This window comes from Lepidochelys kempii, chromosome 4, assembly GCF_965140265.1.
Source record: "Lepidochelys kempii isolate rLepKem1 chromosome 4, rLepKem1.hap2, whole genome shotgun sequence".
Taxonomy (NCBI): domain Eukaryota; kingdom Metazoa; phylum Chordata; order Testudines; family Cheloniidae; genus Lepidochelys; species Lepidochelys kempii.
In genome coordinates this window covers 29837536-29855635 of record NC_133259.1, presented here as the reverse complement: position 1 = coordinate 29855635, position 18100 = coordinate 29837536, and the positions used below count along the sequence as shown (strand labels likewise).

At 40.5% G+C, this 18100-nt stretch overlaps 1 protein-coding gene across 1 annotated transcript in view; it reads right to left on the bottom strand.

The window, feature by feature from the left end:
* Window positions 1-18100, bottom strand: part of ARHGEF38 (Rho guanine nucleotide exchange factor 38) — a 56149-nt gene that overhangs the window by 1834 nt on the left and 36215 nt on the right. The window contains exons 7-13 of the mRNA XM_073340837.1: window positions 17927-18060; window positions 15928-16032; window positions 15354-15476; window positions 12100-12420; window positions 10284-10424; window positions 6330-6528; window positions 5919-6175 (exon numbers count right to left, since the gene is read on the bottom strand). Coding sequence (XP_073196938.1) covers window positions 5919-6175; window positions 6330-6528; window positions 10284-10424; window positions 12100-12420; window positions 15354-15476; window positions 15928-16032; window positions 17927-18060 — 1280 coding nt within the window. The remainder of the gene's footprint in view (window positions 1-5918; window positions 6176-6329; window positions 6529-10283; window positions 10425-12099; window positions 12421-15353; window positions 15477-15927; window positions 16033-17926; window positions 18061-18100) is intronic.

The window sequence follows — 18100 nt, the reverse complement described above, 5'->3', positions numbered from 1 at the left end:
GGTTACTCATCAACTGGCTAAATTCCTGACTGAAGCAAGAGGGTGACGTATGGAGTGCCACTAGGATCGTCTGAGGATGATATAAAAAAGACAACAGGCAAAGAACGTATTGTTTGTTAAATGACTATTTAGTGGGAGAAAACCAGCCATTTTATTTACAGCTGTACACACAACACTTTGTCAGTCATAATGGGGCAGCCTGACCTAATGGTCAGAGCCAGGGGGCAGCATCAGGGTCACATTCAAAAGTCATACCATAGATCAAAGCCAGAGTCAGGAGACATGCCAAATGGGTCAATGCTGGGGTCAGAATCAATAGCCACACCAAGGATTTAGACAGAATTCGAGTGAGGTGAGACACCAAGGGTAAAGTTGGAGTCACTGGAATTCGGATGAGGAACCAGCAGCAGGAACTTGGACTCAGGAGTCTGTTCAGCAGCAAGCCCAACAACTAGTTGCTCAGCCATAGAGCGGGACAGCAGCAGGAAGCTTCATGCCTGTGTGGTGGCCGGGCAAAAGTCTGCTGCCAATCACTTGACCCAGCTGAGTAAGTGGGTGTAGCCTCTGGCAGGGAGATGTTAGCTGCAGGTCCCTCTGACTTGGTGGTGCAGCAGGTAAGTCAACCCCACCGGTGGAGTCTGAGTATTAGACCACCTGGCATGCTTAATGGAGGGATGATCCTTTCTGGGATCCAACTGTGGTATATATTGTTCTGTATTTCCCCTTCCCCACCCTTGTGAAGAGCTATGATTGTTAGAGATTTAGGCATGCACCAGCCATTTGTAAGGGAACAATGAGGTGGAAAAAACAGAACCTAGTTGCACAGTGCTGTATATAAAGGATGTACAGTAGGAGAAGGAGCTCAGGAAATACAAACAATTATAATTATTCAAAAATTGTCATATGTTGAGGCTGCCAAAAGGTAGGCACTGCAGAAAATAAAAAAAGAAAAATATGTAAGTAAGAGAAAAGATGTACATGGGCAGCAGAACACATCTCTGGGCAGGGAGGAGAGTATGAGAGGAATGGTAGATGATATATTGCTTATAGATAAAGGGAAGTTTATAACATTCATTAAGAAGTAATTAACTGCACCTTACAGACGTGGAGAAAAAAAAAGAAAGGATTAAAATCATAGCAAAAGCAGCAGAAAAATATCTAAAAATAGGCAATCTCTCCATAGACCGTATTCACCCACTTTTAAATGAAGGCACTAATACAGCTTATTAAAGGTTTTAATGATCCTTAGCTGGTATCCTTATAGTTTAATAATGTATGGAGAGGAATTTCAGAAAGCCAGCTTTGAAATGGGAAAAAAGCCTAATGTGATATGTGTGCAAGAAACATAGCTAATAAGTAAACTTGTGTTCAATCTACCAGGATATGATATACTCTAGAGGAATCAAGTGGCCACCAGAGGAAGGGGTAGGGGGGTCTGTATATTTATAAAAGACTTAGCTATGTCAAAAGCGTGTGCAGAAACTAAGTTTTTAGTATAATGCTACTGAGATTCCCATGCAGAACAAAAACACTTATATATGGATTTTTGTTTATAATCCATGTAAAAATTAGTTATCTTAGAACTAGAAAAAATAGTTATTAATGTAGAAAACCTACTCCCAATTTGTGGAGATTATAATAGTCATAATGAGCAATGGGAAAGTAAGAAAACTACGCTTAAAACAATTTATTGATCTGCATAACCTGGTGCTACTGAATGCAGAAGCACCTTCTAGATTTAATTCAGTAAATAGCTCTGTTTCTGTTTTGGATCCAGGAACTACAACAAATAACGTAGTGAGTAAATGCAGCTGGGAATTTTATAAAGAAGACAAAATGGGAAGTGTACCAAGGTTCAGGAAATGTCAAAAACACAAGAGTTACTAGATTGAATTTTCAAAGAGTTGACTGGGACTTTTTCAAAATTAAATGTGATGAATATTTTTTCCAGTAAGTATACAAGTAGCAACCTAGGAGAATTCTATGCAGATATAATAAAAAGAATTACAGCAGCAGCTGATCTGGCCCCCCAATGTAGAAACCCTGTTCCCTGGTGGAATGAGAATTGCAAAGTAGCAATCAAGGAAAAAAATAAGGCATACAAGCAAACAAAACACACAATTAGTAAAGACTGATAAAAGGTGTAAGGTGGTGGCACAAAGGATTATAAAAAAAAAATACAAAAAAAGTTGGAGAAATTTCTGTGGGAAATTGACAAAGATTCAAATCTTTCAGAAATATAAGCAAACTCACCGAATGAATGGAATTCAAAGTAAAAGTAAATGTATAGCTGTTCTTATTGTAAACAATGAAACTGAGGTCTCCAATTTAGGAAAAGCAGACATTTTAGCAAAAGAATTCCAAAAGGTCAGTACTGATCTGATTCAAAACAATGAGTTTCATGAAAAAAAAAAAAGAGGAGGTTTATTGAGGATAACTGTGAACTATTAAATGCCTGGAGAGAATATACTGATGATGCATTAAAAAAATGTAGCATGCAGGAGCTTATTGTAGCCATAAGGAAAAGGAAAAATACAGCTCCAGGTAAAGATAATATAAGTAATGAAATGCTTCGACACAGGTCAGACGGGAGTCTAAAGATTCTTTTGCAGTTAATATAATGATACAAGGGAAAAGGAGTGCTGCCAACAGAATAGAAACAAGTTTTGCTGAGACCAGTTAGGAAACCAGGCAAGGTACACACAAGACCAGATACTTATAGGCCTATTGCCCTCACATCATATGTGGGGAAAATAAGGGGGGAAATGATAAATGTAAGATAGTGAAATGCTTGGAGAAGAATGAGGTACAAAGTGGTTTCAGGAAAGGAAGATGCACAGTTGAGACTAGAAATGGAGGTACGAAAAAATATAAGGACTAAGAACTTTATGATAATCTGCCTAGACAGTGGAGAAGCAGATTACATGTTATGGAGGGAAGGGAAGGCCTCCTATATAAAGAAGCCAAAATTGGAATAAAAGGGAGAATGTTTGGTGGATAAGGGACTTTTTAAGTGACAGAACTATACAAGTCAAAGTGGGAACAGCTTTATCAAAAATGTACAGGCTTACCTTACAAATGGAACTCTACAAGGGAGAGTTATCAGCCCTACTTTGTGTTCCATTAGGATAAATGACCTCCCAGAAAGTATGCAATGGGAATAGGTATTTCCTTTTTCACAGACGACTATGCTATATGGACTAAACATAAAAGACTTAGAGTAGCCATGGAAAAGACAAATGAAGCACTCCAGAGAATTTCCAAGTGGGGAAATAGGGATTTAAATTCTCACTTGCAAAAACCAAGAGAATACTTACTTTTAACAAGGAAGAAAATTAGGGAAGAATGGTGAAAAAGTCAGATAGTTCAAAAGTTTATGTTCCTTGGAGCAATGTTTGATAATAAATTAACTTGGAAAGGACACATAGATAATATCATACAAAAATGTAAAGTAGGATGAACTTACTTAAAAATGTAGCTGGAAACAAATGGGGTACCGATAAGACTGTATTGACGATGAACAGAGCATTGATAAGAGATGTGCAATGGGCTGCAACTGTAATTTTATCTGATTCCTGGTCAGTCATAATGACAATCAGAACAGGAACTTCAGAAAGTCAAAATGCCATAATAAATGAAATAATGTTCCTAACTATGGAAATAATGCAAGCAGATATCTCTATAACAATAGCCATGGGCAGCGAGTATAATAGGCCAGACTCCCGGTTGCGGGGTTTGGTAGCAAAATTTTTGTTTTATTATGCCCCATGTAGGTTCCGGAGGGCCTGAGAAGGCACATACCCCTCCTCAGCCGCCCTGGAACCTGCATGGGGCCTATCAAAAGCATCTTCTAACAGATGCTTTTCCCCTGGGTGGGTTGGGTCTGGGGAGGGGAGGCATGGCACAGCATGGCTTTGGCCAGCCCAGGGCTCCTCTTGGCTGGGGAAGGAGGGTGCTTGGGGCTTCGGCCAGCGCAGGGCTCAGGGCTGGGGGGAGCTTAGAGCTGCGGCCAGCCCGGGTCTCCTCCAGCTGAGGGGAGGGAGACACTCTGGGCTGCACTGTGGCCAGCCCAGGGCTCCTCCAGGTGAGGGGCAGGGCACTCCAGGCTGCACCGGCCTGGGGCTCCTCCAGCTGAGGGGGAGGTGCTCAGGGCTTCTCTGGGTGGGGGAAGAGGGGACAGGGGGTCTCGGGACTCTGGCCGTGGGCAGAAGGGGCGGAGCAAGGGACTAGGCTCCCCAAGGGGGGGCTCCACCCACCGCTCATGACAATAGCATGGATTCCAGTACATAGTATAATACCTAGAAACGAGATGGCTGACAGAACAGCAAAAAATGAGGAGGTACATATTAAGATAACCTTAAATAGACAAGAATTCAAAACTGTGTCATGAAGGAGGTTGCAAAGGAGTGGCAAGAACTATGGACTAAGGAAACAAAAGGATGAAGTTTCTATGATGTATGCTAAAAAATCAAAGATAGTACTATACTCCACAATCATGGTAGAAAAGAATGAAGCAGTAATTTTTAAAGTGTTAACAGGTCATTGTGCCTTAAATGGTAAGTTAAACTTATTAAAAAGACATAAAGACAGGCTGTGTAAAGTGTGCAAAACCAAAGAAACTGTTGATCATGTTCTCTGGCACTGTTGGCAACATTCTATGCAAAGAAATTTTCTTTATAAAAAATTGAGTTGGCTTGAAATCAAAGATTTTTTCCCTAAAGGGACTAGTGAGAATGTCAGGGAAATGGAATAGTGCAAAAAAGGCCTTGCTGTGTTTTCTTAAGGATACTAGAGAGTGAATAGATTTAAAAAAAAAAAAAAAACTTGGCCAATAATGAATTAAGAAAGTGGTGGCCATAGCCCCAGGTAATGAGGGTGCTGCACCAAAAACAACAAAGGAGACAGTGAAAAAGAAGGAAGCCAGGGTTAGAGAGCTGAGCTCCAGCCTGAAAGCCTGGGACTGGTGGCTTTGGGTAGTGCAGACTGGGAAAGAGGAAGAGCTATAGGTATGTCAGAAGAACCATGGCTGAGTATGAATTTTTATGTTATTGTTATGGACTTTATTTTGGGAACTCTAAGGATTGCTTGAACATTTTCTGTTATTAAACTAGCCCTAGGTTTAGGGTGCTGTGAGCCATAATGGAGACTATGTGTAGTTCTTTTAAGGGGTCCACAAGTGGGGGGCCAACAGGAGCAAAATGCCTGCTGCGCCACCCATGGCCACAAGAGGGCACATAGTACATCGCCAGAAAAATGAAATTCATACCCTTAAGTCACTGCTGAAAAAGAACCTTAAGTCACTGCTGAAAAAGAACCAGACAAAATAAGTAAGAATGAGCTAGGGTAGGTCCCAGGCATTTAAATCTAGCAGCTGCTAACTTGAGCGCTTCAATTCTCTCAACCACCAGATGTTCTATAAGGCACACATTGCAGCAATCTGTTGTAGATAAAGGCATAGGGTTCCTTATCAAAAGAATCGTCATGACCTTCTTGCTAAAAATAGATGAAAACAGCAGAAGGCAGAACTAACTGCTTTAGTGGGGATTAACCCGGCTCTCTTTGTAAGGGTGGGGAGGTGGCTTTACTGCCCAGGAGCAGTTAGAGGCATTGGGTCCCCATGCGGTGTTTCAGCTCCACTCTTCTTTCAATTCAGGATTATGGATAAATCCCACAATTTAACCGTTAAACATTTATTACCTTTTCACACATTGTGTGGTTCATTAAAAACCCAATGAACATTACATCAGAGAGCTGGAAGGTAAGAATGTTGTGTGAAATCCTATGGCATCCTAATAGATTAGAACAGTCCTTTTATAAACTAAGGTTGCCCCTTTAAATTGTAAGCAGTAGTGCACAACTTTTATATTTGGAATAGGAAAAACAGATATAGATAGATATGCTGCATGTATTATGCTTACATGTTGATCATCCACATCATGATCAGTCTCTGTCCCATTAATTGCAGGTTTTTCACATAGGCTATTACTAGATGAGCTGCTGTCACTCCTCTTATGTCCTAGATTTCTTGCACTGCTATCATTGGTAGGCCGTGAAGAGACAAAAAGGCTGATATTATCGAAATCATCATCACAGAAACTGGTTTCTGCTACATCCTTCTGCACCTTGGCTGGATTGTAGGGTTTCAGGAAGGAGGAATACACATACCCTTTAAGAACTAGATATCAGATTAAAAAGAAAAGAAAAATTATTTCAAATATTTTTCAGTCACCTGTTTTTTACAAACTGTTGAGGTAAACAGATGGGCCCAGACTGAAAAGAAAATCAATAGCCAAAAGGAAAGCTGTTATTGGGATAAGCAAAGGACTTACTTCCTGTGTCAACAAGCCACCTGCTTGTACTTCCAAAAGGATCCTTTTGCTCAACAACAGCCACCAGCTCACCTTCATATAAATCAATATCAAATTCCTGTGTGGCATTGCATTTGCGCTTAGCTTGATATAGTGATTCTGTGCTGTATGTGGACAATAGCTTGGATCTCTGGATCTCTGTCTGACGTGGAGACTCAGGCTAAAAATGGGGAAAAAAGAGACACTATTAATTGGGAGCAGTGTATTTAAGACTTCTGGATTAACAGCTGGGTACAAAAGAAACTAATGCACACCCCATCTGATTGCAGCAATCTACATTTGAACAGGCAGAGCATGCAATTACATGCCTATTGGATAGTTAGGAGTATAATTTCCTAAACTGTGCCCTCAAACCTGTGAGTTTTGTGTGCACAGTAGGTGTGTGTGTTCACCTGTTCCACTAATGGCTGAAACTATAGTCACTGAAGGATAAAAAAAAACTTACTGGATGTTAACTGTCAGGTATTGGTTTATGCAGTGTTGTTGTAGCTGTGTTGGTCCCAGAATATTAGAGAAACGAGGTGGGTAGGGTAATATCTTTTATTGAGCCAACTTCTGTTGGTGAGGGAGACAAGCTCTGAGCTTACACATAGCTGTTCTTCAGGTCTGGGAAATGTACTCAAAGTGTCACAGCTAAATACAATGTGGAACAGATTGTATAAGTAGTTAACATATATTTCAAGGGACCATTCAAGGTGAAATGACTCATTAACACCCCTCCAAGTCATAGGAGGAAAAGAAAAAAAAAGTGGGTGGGGGGTTAAGTGGGTTATAGATTGTAAACCATAAATCCAAGGTCTTTATTCTGTCCATCATTATTAGTATCTAGCAAATTTATTAATTTAAGCTTCCAGGCTCATCTTTCAAAGGTGTTGTGCGGGTTTCCTTTGAGAATGAAGATGGATGGGTCAGATACAGAGGGATCACTGTGTGAAAAGTGTTCACCCACTGTTTTTGTCTTTTATCATTTTTCTTTGTGAGTTCACTCAAGAGCATAGTGAAATGAGACAATTACTACTCTCTCAAATGAAGTCACACAGAAAAATTATTAAAAGACAAAAACCTGTGGGTGAACCCTTTCACAAAGCGATCGCAGACCTGTTGAGGTTACAGGGACAAACCATCCCGATGAGTCGAAAGAATAGTAAATATGGCAGGCGACCAGCTTGGCTTAATGGTGAAATCCTAGCGGATCTTAAACATAAAAAAGAAGCTTACAAGAAGTGGAAGGCTGGACATATGACCAGGGAAGAGTATAAAAATATTGCTCGGGCATGTAGGAATGTTATCAGGAGGGCCAAATCGCACCTGGAGCTGCAGCTAGCCAGAGATGTCAAGAGTAACAAGAAGGGTTTCTTCAGGTATGTTGGCAACAAGAAGAAAGCCAAGGAATGTGTGGGCCCCTTACTGAATGAGGGAGGCAACCTAGTGACAGAGGATGTGGAAAAAGCTAATGTACTCAATGCTTTTTTTGCCTCTGTTTTCACTAACAAGGTCAGCTCCCAGACTGCTGCGCTGGGCATCACAAAATGGGGAAGAGATGGCCAGCCCTCTGTGGAGATAGAGGTGGTTAGGGACTATTTAGAAAAGCTGGACATGCACAAGTCCATGGGGCCGGACGAGTTGCATCCGAGAGTGCTGAAGGAATTGGCGGCTGTGATTGCAGAGCCATTGGCCATTATCTTTGAAAACTCGTGGCGAACCGGGGAAGTCCCGGATGACTGGAAAAAGGCTAATGTAGTGCCAATCTTTAAAAAAGGGAAGAAGGAGGATCCTGGGAACTACAGGCCAGTCAGCCTCACTTCAGTCCCTGGAAAAATCATGGAGCAGGTCCTCAAAGAATCAATCCTGAAGCACTTGCATGAGAGGAAAGTGATCAGGAACAGCCAGCATGGATTCACCAAGGGAAGGTCATGCCTGACTAATCTAATTGCCTTTTATGATGAGATTACTGGTTCTGTGGATGAAGGGAAAGCAGTGGATGTATTGTTTCTTGACTTTAGCAAAGCTTTTGACATGGTCTCCCACAGTATTCTTGTCAGCAAGTTAAAGAAGTACGGGCTGGATGAATGCACTATAAGGTGGGTAGAAAGTTGGCTAGATTGTCGGTCTCAACGGGTAGTGATCAATGGCTCCATATCTAGTTGGCAGCCGGTATCAAGTGGAGTACCCCAAGGGTCGGTCCTGGGGCCGGTTTTGTTCAATATCTTCATAAATGATCTGGAGGATGGTGTGGATTGCACTCTCAGAAAATTTGCGGATGATACTAAACTGGGAGGAGTGGTAGATACGCTGGAGGGGAGGGATAGGATACAGAAGGACCTAGACAAATTGGAGGATTGGGCCAAAAGAAATCTGATGAGGTTCAATAAGGATAAGTGCAGGGTCCTGCACTTAGGACGGAAGAACCCAATGCACAGCTACAGACTAGGGACCGAATGGCTAGGCAGCAGTTCTGCGGAAAAGGACCTAGGGGTGACAGTGGACGAGAAGCTGGATATGAGTCAGCAGTGTGCCCTTGTTGCCAAGAAGGCCAATGGCATTTTGGGATGTATAAGTAGGGGCATAGCGAGCAGATCGAGGGACGTGATCGTTCCCCTCTATTCGACATTGGTGAGGCCTCATCTGGAGTACTGTGTCCAGTTTTGGACCCCACACTTCAAGAAGGATGTGGATAAATTGGAGAGAGTCCAGCGAAGGGCAACAAAAATGATTAGGGGACTGGAACACATGAGTTATGAGGAGAGGCTGAGGGAGCTGGGATTGTTTAGCCTGCAGAAGAGAAGAATGAGGGGGGATTTGATAGCTGCTTTCAACTACCTGAAAGGGGGTTCCAAAGAGGATGGCTCTAGACTGTTCTCAATGGTAGCAGATGACAGAACGAGGAGTAATGGTCTCAAGTTGCAGTGGGGAACGTTTAGATTGGATATTAGGAAAAACTTTTTCACTAAGAGGGTGGTGAAACCCTGGAATGCGTTACCTAGGGAGGTGGTAGAATCTCCTTCCTTAGAGGTTTTTACGGTCAGGCTTGACAAAGCCCTGGCTGGGATGATTTAACTGGGAATTGGTCCTGCTTTGAGCAGGGGGTTGGACTAGAAGACCTTCTGGGGTCCCTTCCAACCCTGATATTCTATGATTCTAAGAAGAATTCTGTGTAAGCTCAAAAGCTTCTCTCTTTCACCAACTGAATTTGGTCCAAAAAGAGGTATTACCTAACTCACCTTGTCTCTCTGTATCAGTGCACTTACAATTCTCATGTAAAATGACTGAAAGCATTTTGAAGTAACCCAAAAATTGGCAGAGCTGTACTGAGGTCATATAACCCCTTACAAGGCAGGAGCCATATGACCAATAATCCCTGGACCATGATATTATATGAAATGACTTTGCTATATAAAAGGCAAGGTATTAATTATTATTATATTAAGTGGGGCTCCTGCAGTTCTGTAGCTTCTGGAGTACTCTGTGTGCTAGGTATCTCTGAATTCCATGGTAGATTTTTCAGCTCCTGCTCTAGCTATATAAAACCATCAAACCCACTCACAAAACTTTAACAAAATAAACTTCACAAGATTAATATATGTGTGAGAATATTTAACAAGTGAAATAAACTATAACTTGCATGCTTAGTCTTAGGCTGGGTCTAGACTACAGAGTTAGTGCCTGGGCTTAAATGCTTTATGTTGAACTAACTATGTCAGTGTCTTCGCTACACTACTGCCTTGCTCCCGCTGATGTAAGTGCCCTACTACTCAACATAATAACTCCACCTCCACAAGAGGCGTAGGGCTAATGTCGGTGTATTTATGGCGACACAGAGTCTGTGTGGCAAATCAATGCCCAGGCCCCAGGAGAATAAAAAGACGATGCGTTTGACACACATTAAATTTTCATTGACAGAGGCATGATACTCACCTGGGTAGGGGCAGGTTTCTTCTTTTCAAAGCTCAGTTTTCTCTCAATAAATGTAGCACTGCTGTTTTCTTTTACAAAATTTAGATTGTGAAACTCTTCCATCACCTGATTTTGTAATTCACAGATACTTGAGGAAGACAGCTGTAAATACACAAGAAGATTAGATCTCATGTACATTACATAGGATAGGGAGGTAAGGAACAGTAGCTCTAATCTAGTGGATCAAGCACTAGGACTCATGAAATCTGAGTTGTTATTATTTTGATTTCTGGTAGTGCCCACAAGGAGCTTGGCATCAGGCAGATATAAAAGAAGGTATGATCCCAGCCTCAAAGAGCTTAAAATCATTGCTGTTTAGGGCTTGTCTATACACAGAAGTGTTATCAGTTTAACTTAAATCAGTTTAAAAACCAGTATCTATTTAACTCAATGTGATTTAAACTGGTCATGTCAGTTTAACTTGCCACTGTGGTGTTGGATCTGTGGATTTGGCTCAGGTCCATGCCTAATTTTAAACATGATGTAAACAGCAAAACTCAAAAGTGACAATGGGAAAATCCCCAGTGAAAACAATGCCTGGTATAAGCAGCTTCCCCAGAAACATAAAGCCCTCTTTAATGATATAGGGCTTGTCTACAGAAGGAAGTTGCACAGGGGTAGCTAAAAGTGTAAATTTATACTGATGTATTTAAACTGCTGTGGAAGGCTTATTTTGGTTTAATTAAATCTGTTTTCTAATTGACTTAAGCTAAATGGAATACGCCACTCTTGTAATGAACTGTGTGTGTCCACACTGTCTTTTGCACTGGTTTGTTATATCAATGTAAAAGTCAATTCAAGTTGTACTGGTGAAAATTCCTCATGTAGGAAAAGCCCTCACTTTCCCCTTAAATTGCAAAGCTCTGTGTTGAACCCTTGCATGGATTCTCACTTCTAGCTTGACAGGGAGTGGGAAATAGCCTGATCCTCCCCTGGAAGGAGTGCAGTACAGCACCCAACAGTAACCTCTATGGCTTACTAAGGAGTGGGGTGGAATCTTGTCCAGATGTCAGCCAGGAGAACATGGCTTCTTCAGAGTGTGGGGGGTTGGAACTGTGGGGACAACCTTCGGACTCTCTGAGTCAAAGAGAGGACTCATTTCCTCTGGGGGGGAAATACAACAAAACTGTAGCATTGTTTGATATTCACCCCAAGTCAGTCATTATATTTAGATGGAGTGTGGGATCCATATCTTAGAGTTCTGATTAATGCTGTGTATGAATAGAATGTTATGCAAACCAATACACTTCCATGCAGCTCAGTAGGCACTGTCTAAATACACCTCAAAATATTAAAAGTGTTGATGTAGCTCATATTGTAGCCGAACAAGAAAGCTGTTCCTTACTCTGAAGGAGGCGTCTGCAGTAGGCTTTTGTGACAACAGCATTGCCCTACCATTGCCAACACGCCCCAGCTCCACCAGAATTAGCAGTGGTGGGAGCATACACGTAGAAGGGATTCCAGTGGCTGCTGGCATTCTTCCCAGTGGGTTGTCTAACACTGCTCAGGGCAGCGGTAAATAATACTGGGGTTAAAATGCTAGCAACTGCTGACTCCTGCCATTGCTACTTCCAGAGGAACAGCAGCAGCAGCAACAACACTGGGGTCATTCTCGGCAAAAAAAAAAAGCTCCAAAGCAGACAAGGGTCAAGGACATGAAATGTGAAAAAATATCCACTGTGATCCCCAGAACAGACAGTAGGGGGGGTTGATGTATGTGGATTTTTAAGTACCTCTGGCCAAATACCGTACACACACATGCACACAGTCTGCTCACCGGAACAGGCACCACAATGGTCGAATATGACTGAAATGCTGAGGACATTGTGTCCCTGAGGAGAGTGATGAAGCAATGCAGACAGTTCATCACAATCTTCTTGGCCGTCCTGTTGAACACCTGAAGTTCCTCCACGAGCTGTGCATTGAGAGCCTCATAGTCCTTCTTTGTCAGATCCAGTTCATCTCCTGCTGACCTTTCAAGGCAGCCATTGTAATCCAGCAACTTGTCATAACGCTTCTGGATAAGCTTCTGGGGGCCTGAAAACAAGGCTTGCAGAGCTGAGAGAGGGGTCAAAACCAGCTTTTCCAATTGATCCACCTGGGAAGGGGAAAACAAAGCAAAAAATCAGTCCAACAAATAATACTTCATTCTCCCATTTGTAGCACTTACAATTGTGTTCTAATGTTAAAAACAAAGCAAAAATAATACTGCATTCACCCATTTGTAGCCCCCACATTGCTTTCCAACAGTAACTAATTAAGCCTGACAGCACCCCTATCAAACAGCCGAGTAACAATTCTAACTGCACAGGGCGTTGTTATTATCCTCATGGGGAAACTGAGGCACAGACAAGTTAAATGGGCACACAAAGGATGAGTGTTAGAGCTGGGATCAGAAAGCAGGAATTCCTGCCTCCAGTCACCTGTGCTAGCCACGGGTATTAATATTGTGAAGCTTCATTGGGACTGGGACCTTTAAACTGGGAAGGACCATCCGAGGCAAGAGGCAGTGCAGTTTCAATTAAACGGCAGTCTTTCCCACTGAATAAAATAAAGGAACAACCACTTTCCTGGGGATAACTCTAATATCCTGATGATGCAGTATAAATGCCTATACAGACAGATAGAAAGATTTGATTTGATTAAAATGTGGTATGCTTTCTTGTAAGGTTTCCTTTAGTTTACTGAAAGTGAGTCATACATTCACAGTGCTGGAGGCTAAATAAAATATATTTTAAAAAAAACCAAAACATGCCTATGGGTGTCTGGATGGCTCAAGGGATTAGTATCAGGCTTAAAGATAATTTCACCTATAAGTCATTGGTTCATATCCAGCACAGACTGCTAGCGACTGAAACTCATTGCCATCTAAAGGCTGCTGGATAGTCTTGTGAAATGAATTGCTGGACTCAGTGCATTAACAAGATCTCCTGCATAACAAAAACCACGGCTGCAAAAGGCTGTATGTCCATCGTCTCCAGGAGTGGTCCCTCAAGGTGAGGACTGACCTCAAGGTGAGGAGTGGTAGTTTCACATTGGTACTGCCTTTGATATCTAATTGTTCTGTGGAGAAAGCTTTCCATGACAAATGCTTAGGTAAGCAATTTTTTAGCACCTTAAACAATTGTTTATTGGAACTGTTCGTTCTGGAGCACAGAAAAGGAGAGGCTATTCTTGATTTGGCCCTAACTAAGAGGGCTAGGGAGATGATTCAGTATTGACAAATGCAAGGTAATGCACATGGAAAGAAATAATTTAAACTATTCATCCCCATAGCTGGGTTCTCAACTATAAGCACTCAGGAAAAAAACATGAAACAGCACAATGATAATCTGTGCTCCTGGTGAAATGGTGGTCAAAAGTGCAAACAAAATGTTGGGATGTATAACTAATTGGATTGAAAATATTGTAATTCTATCATATAAATCAGTGATATGCCCTTGCTTGGTATACTGCATTCAGTTCTGGTCAGAATACATCAGAAATAGATATAACAGTAATAGAAGGGGTCAGAGACAGGAAACAAAAATGATTACGGGCATAGAAAAACTTCCATATAGGGAGACATTGAAAAGACTAGGACTTTTCTCAAAGGAGATGAATAAAAGAGAACATGATTCAGGTATACAAAATAATGAATGGGATCGAGAAGGTAAATCAGGCACTTCTATTTACCTAGTCTCACAATATAAAAGCAAGGGGCTATTTAAACTGAAAGGCAGCAGTTTCAAACTCATAAAAGGAAATACCCTTTTACCTAATGCATAATTAATCCCTGGAACGTATTGCTCTAGATATCCTTGTTGCCAAACTCCTACTAGGATTAAAAGGAGAATAGATCTGTATGGATATTGTAAACATTTACAGTTATAGTAGATAGAATAAAAAAAATTTAGAAGGGATATGAACCTTCATGCTTCAGGTCATGAGCCCAACTTCTAACCTACAGAGGTTAGGCAGAAACTTCCCCTTTGCACAGGTTATGCCATAATTGTCCACTGAGAAGATTCTTGTGCCTTCTTCTGAAACATCTCATACCAGCCACTATTGCAAAACCAACTGCACTCAGTGGACCATTGTGATGGGCCAGAATGGCGATTCCTGTGTTCCTTTCTTCACTGTATTCATTTTATTTATTTTTTAAAATATACTTTTAAATGATGCAATTATTTTAAATGGTGGAATTAGAAAGGAAATAGAATTGCAGTTACAGAGCCAGTTTTGGTGGTTTGGTTTTGGCATGGAACAACTTATCTTTTAGGAAAAAAATATAACTAGTAGTCCTTTCATTGGTTGCGATGGAGTGATCTGTCACTGAGCGTATATGCTGTTAGTACGGGGACTCCATTTTGAGTTAGGTGGAGGGAACTGGAGGACTTTTTGGAGTTTAGGAGGGGTAAGAGTAAGGAGATATAAAATTTGCCCCTGGCTTGAAAGTGTTAGTTTAGCTTGAGAGCCTGGTTCAGGCAGAAGTTTTCCCTACCTTGAAAGATGTACTCCAGCCTGTATTGCCAATCCCAGGAATTCAAAAATCACAAGTCAGACCGCAAAAATCATGAGATTTAAAAATTATATGTATACTGGGTTCTTTTTTATTTGCCTTCTGTTTTTTTTTTAAATGTTAGAGCTCACGTTTTCAATCTTTTTCTCTGCAACCACCAGAGATAGAAATGTACATAAGAAAAGTAAAGAAAAGCTGCAATTCCCACACATTCATATGATTCCAGGAGCTGGGGGTTTAAGTAAACACCAGATATCATAAGACTCATGATAAAATTGTGTGAATTGGCAACACTGCAAGTTTAAGCAGAGGCCTGATCCAGCTTACGTTGTACTTAAACTGACAGGAATTTTTGTAACTTAAATTATTTTATTTCCTACAGAAACTTAACTGAAAAGTTATATTTTTCTCAGTATTTCTAATGGAGTCCTACATTTTTCTGCTCTTTTCCCTTCACTGTATTTGTATGTATGACCCACAGCCCATACATTTTGACAGCTGTGTGATATTGGCATGTTTCATGAACTTACAAATCTTTCACAGGGGTTTCCAATGTTATTCAGCATTTTTGAACAGCCATTGTCTTCATCATCTTTGTTGTGTAAAATACCTTGTAGTTCAGTTATATTCTGTGCAGCTAGAAGCATGGAATCCTAGAAAGGAAAAAGGTGGGAAAATTAAAATAGATTGATAATTTGCTGTAGTACAGTATACTTGTTCATGCAAACCCTGCCATAATATTCACTGAATTATAGGCCTTTTCCATTTCTTACATCTCTTTGGTTATCTAGACCATCCCTTACCAGTGCAAGATTGTTTCCTATGATATATTATCCCGTGTTTTGTCCAGTTTTGTTGTACATTTCTCAAGGAACAAGGTTATCACCATTCAATTTAGCAGATTATTCCACACCATTAGGGCTTACTCAGAAAATGTGAAATTCACCTTTGTTCATTTCTGCTGCATTTTGGGTCATATACATGTGTGCAGGGCCATTTAGGATTTGGTATTACATGACACTGTGAGAAGTGTGTATTAAACTGCTCACATATATGTTTTATGTGTGCTTAGCTCATATTGATGTGGGTGTATGGTATACCCACCTGTAGATGTTGTAGGGAGAATGAAATATTCTTCACACAAAATTTCACAGTCTTTTCTAAACTTCTAAATAGCTTTTCCTCCTTATTAAAGGTCTGGTCTTTCACCTGAAATAGATGTTTACATGATGGTTAGGGCAGCAGTGAACTAATGAAATGAGTGGACAGAGATCTGCTAGAAAAAAATCTAAAGAAAAGCCTATGAATTCCTCTCTGTGAAGCTGGATCACTGTACTGCAGTAACTCTTCCAAACCCACTTACAATTATCAGGTCTAAAGAGAGGAAAAAGCAAGGATACTGGAATGTGTATGATAAAGATATTGATTTTTGCAGCGCATTAAGGTAGCATGAAGTTATTTAATTGTAGGCACATCTATGTTTATCAGTGACTCCCTCCTTTTTTATGTTTACACAATTTGGGCAAGAAATTATAGATAACAACATAAGTCTTTTCACATCATAGCCATGCTTCCTCCAGTGTTCCCTAATGCAGATGTGGGCAACTGCCTGTGCAGAAATTTTGTTGCTATTATTTCTGTAGCACTGTGCGACCCTGTATATGTTACAGTCCCATTATCTCTAAAGGGGTTGTTTTACTTCTTTATGGTATATAAAGAAAGTCTGGATTTTTTTTAAATTCTTCCTTTCTGCTTGCTTTTTACCTTAGAAATATGAGAACTGTCAAGTCTAGTCTTCACTGCTTTCACTGTCAGAGTCATGGAAAGACTCAGAGATGTGCGTCATGAGTTCTCAGCTTCCAATTATAGGAGAGGGAACGCTGAATCTTTAACAAAGGCATCTTTTTTCCAAAGTGATTCTCAAGTTTTTAGAATTCAAAAGGTGTTAACAAAAACAAATAGTAAATAGGAAGTTCTAACAGACTGAATAAAAATAATTTCCCCTCTCAGTCAATTTCACTGTATGGTTATCTCTGATATCATAATCCTATTAATCCTCCAGTCTGCCATAGGAAAAACAGAAGTAAATCTGAATTTCTAGTGTAAAAAAAAATGGGAAGTGGGGGTGGGGGATGGGGATGGGGAGGGAGAAATGTCTCCTCAAAAAGAAAGAAAACAGAAAAAAGGCACAAGGCTGCAGGTAACCTTTCAAAGGGCAAATGTTCTTGTATAAGCAATCATAGTAAAGTATACAGGGTAAAATGTTCAAAAGCACCTAAGCCATTTAGGAGGTTAAGTCCCATTGAGTTTCATTGAGACACAATGTCCTAAGCACCCAAGATACTTTTGAAAATGGGGCTTGAGTGCAAAGAATTCAAACACTTCTTTATAGTTTCATTGCCCTAATTAAATTATTTATTGTGATAACATTTTCAAAGGCATCTAAGTCACTTAGGAGCCTAAGTCTCAGTGAAAGTCAATGGGACTTAGCCTCCTAAATGGCGTAGGTGCTTCTGAATTTTTTTTCCAATAAACCAATAATTATTTAATTAGGGCAATGGAACAATAAAGTAGTGTTTTGATTCTTTGCATTCAACACACTGCAGCAGATTTATTTTAAAAAATGTGTAGTCATCTATTCATTTTGACAGTCAAAGGTTTTTATGTTTTATTTCTTTATGGTATATAAAGGAAGTCTGTAGGGGAAAACTCATTGCCCATACTAATCAGCATATAAGTCTTGTTTGGTGGTCTTGGTGTATGTACTAGGGCCTGAATGATGCTGAATAAAATGTACAGAAAATGCCCTCTGTAGCTATCCCGCACCTACAATATCTTCTACAAACCCATCTGTTGAGCATTGACCTCCATATTCATTTTGGTGAGAACTGCTGACCAGTATGTGCTGCAGGTCAGAGATTTGTAGAAAAGGCTAGATCCAAAAGAAAAGATGGAGGACACATTGAGAGGTTTTCCTTTCAATCTAGGGTCATAGTATCTTTTCTTCTTTGATGTGACACATGGGAAATTACATGATAAATACCATAAAACAAGTGACATTATGAAGTCCTCAATGCAAATTTGCAAATGGCTGACTAAGTACCTGAGGCTCTCCCCCCGTCAGAATTTTCAGATGGCTAGTAACCCTCTTGGATTTCTTGCTAATGGAGTGAATATTCAGTTTGGAAAACTTCTCTTTAAGAGATTCTTCTTCATCATTCTTCTTATACTTCAACACTGCAGAGAGAGAATTTCACAACACTAATAATCTAAATTC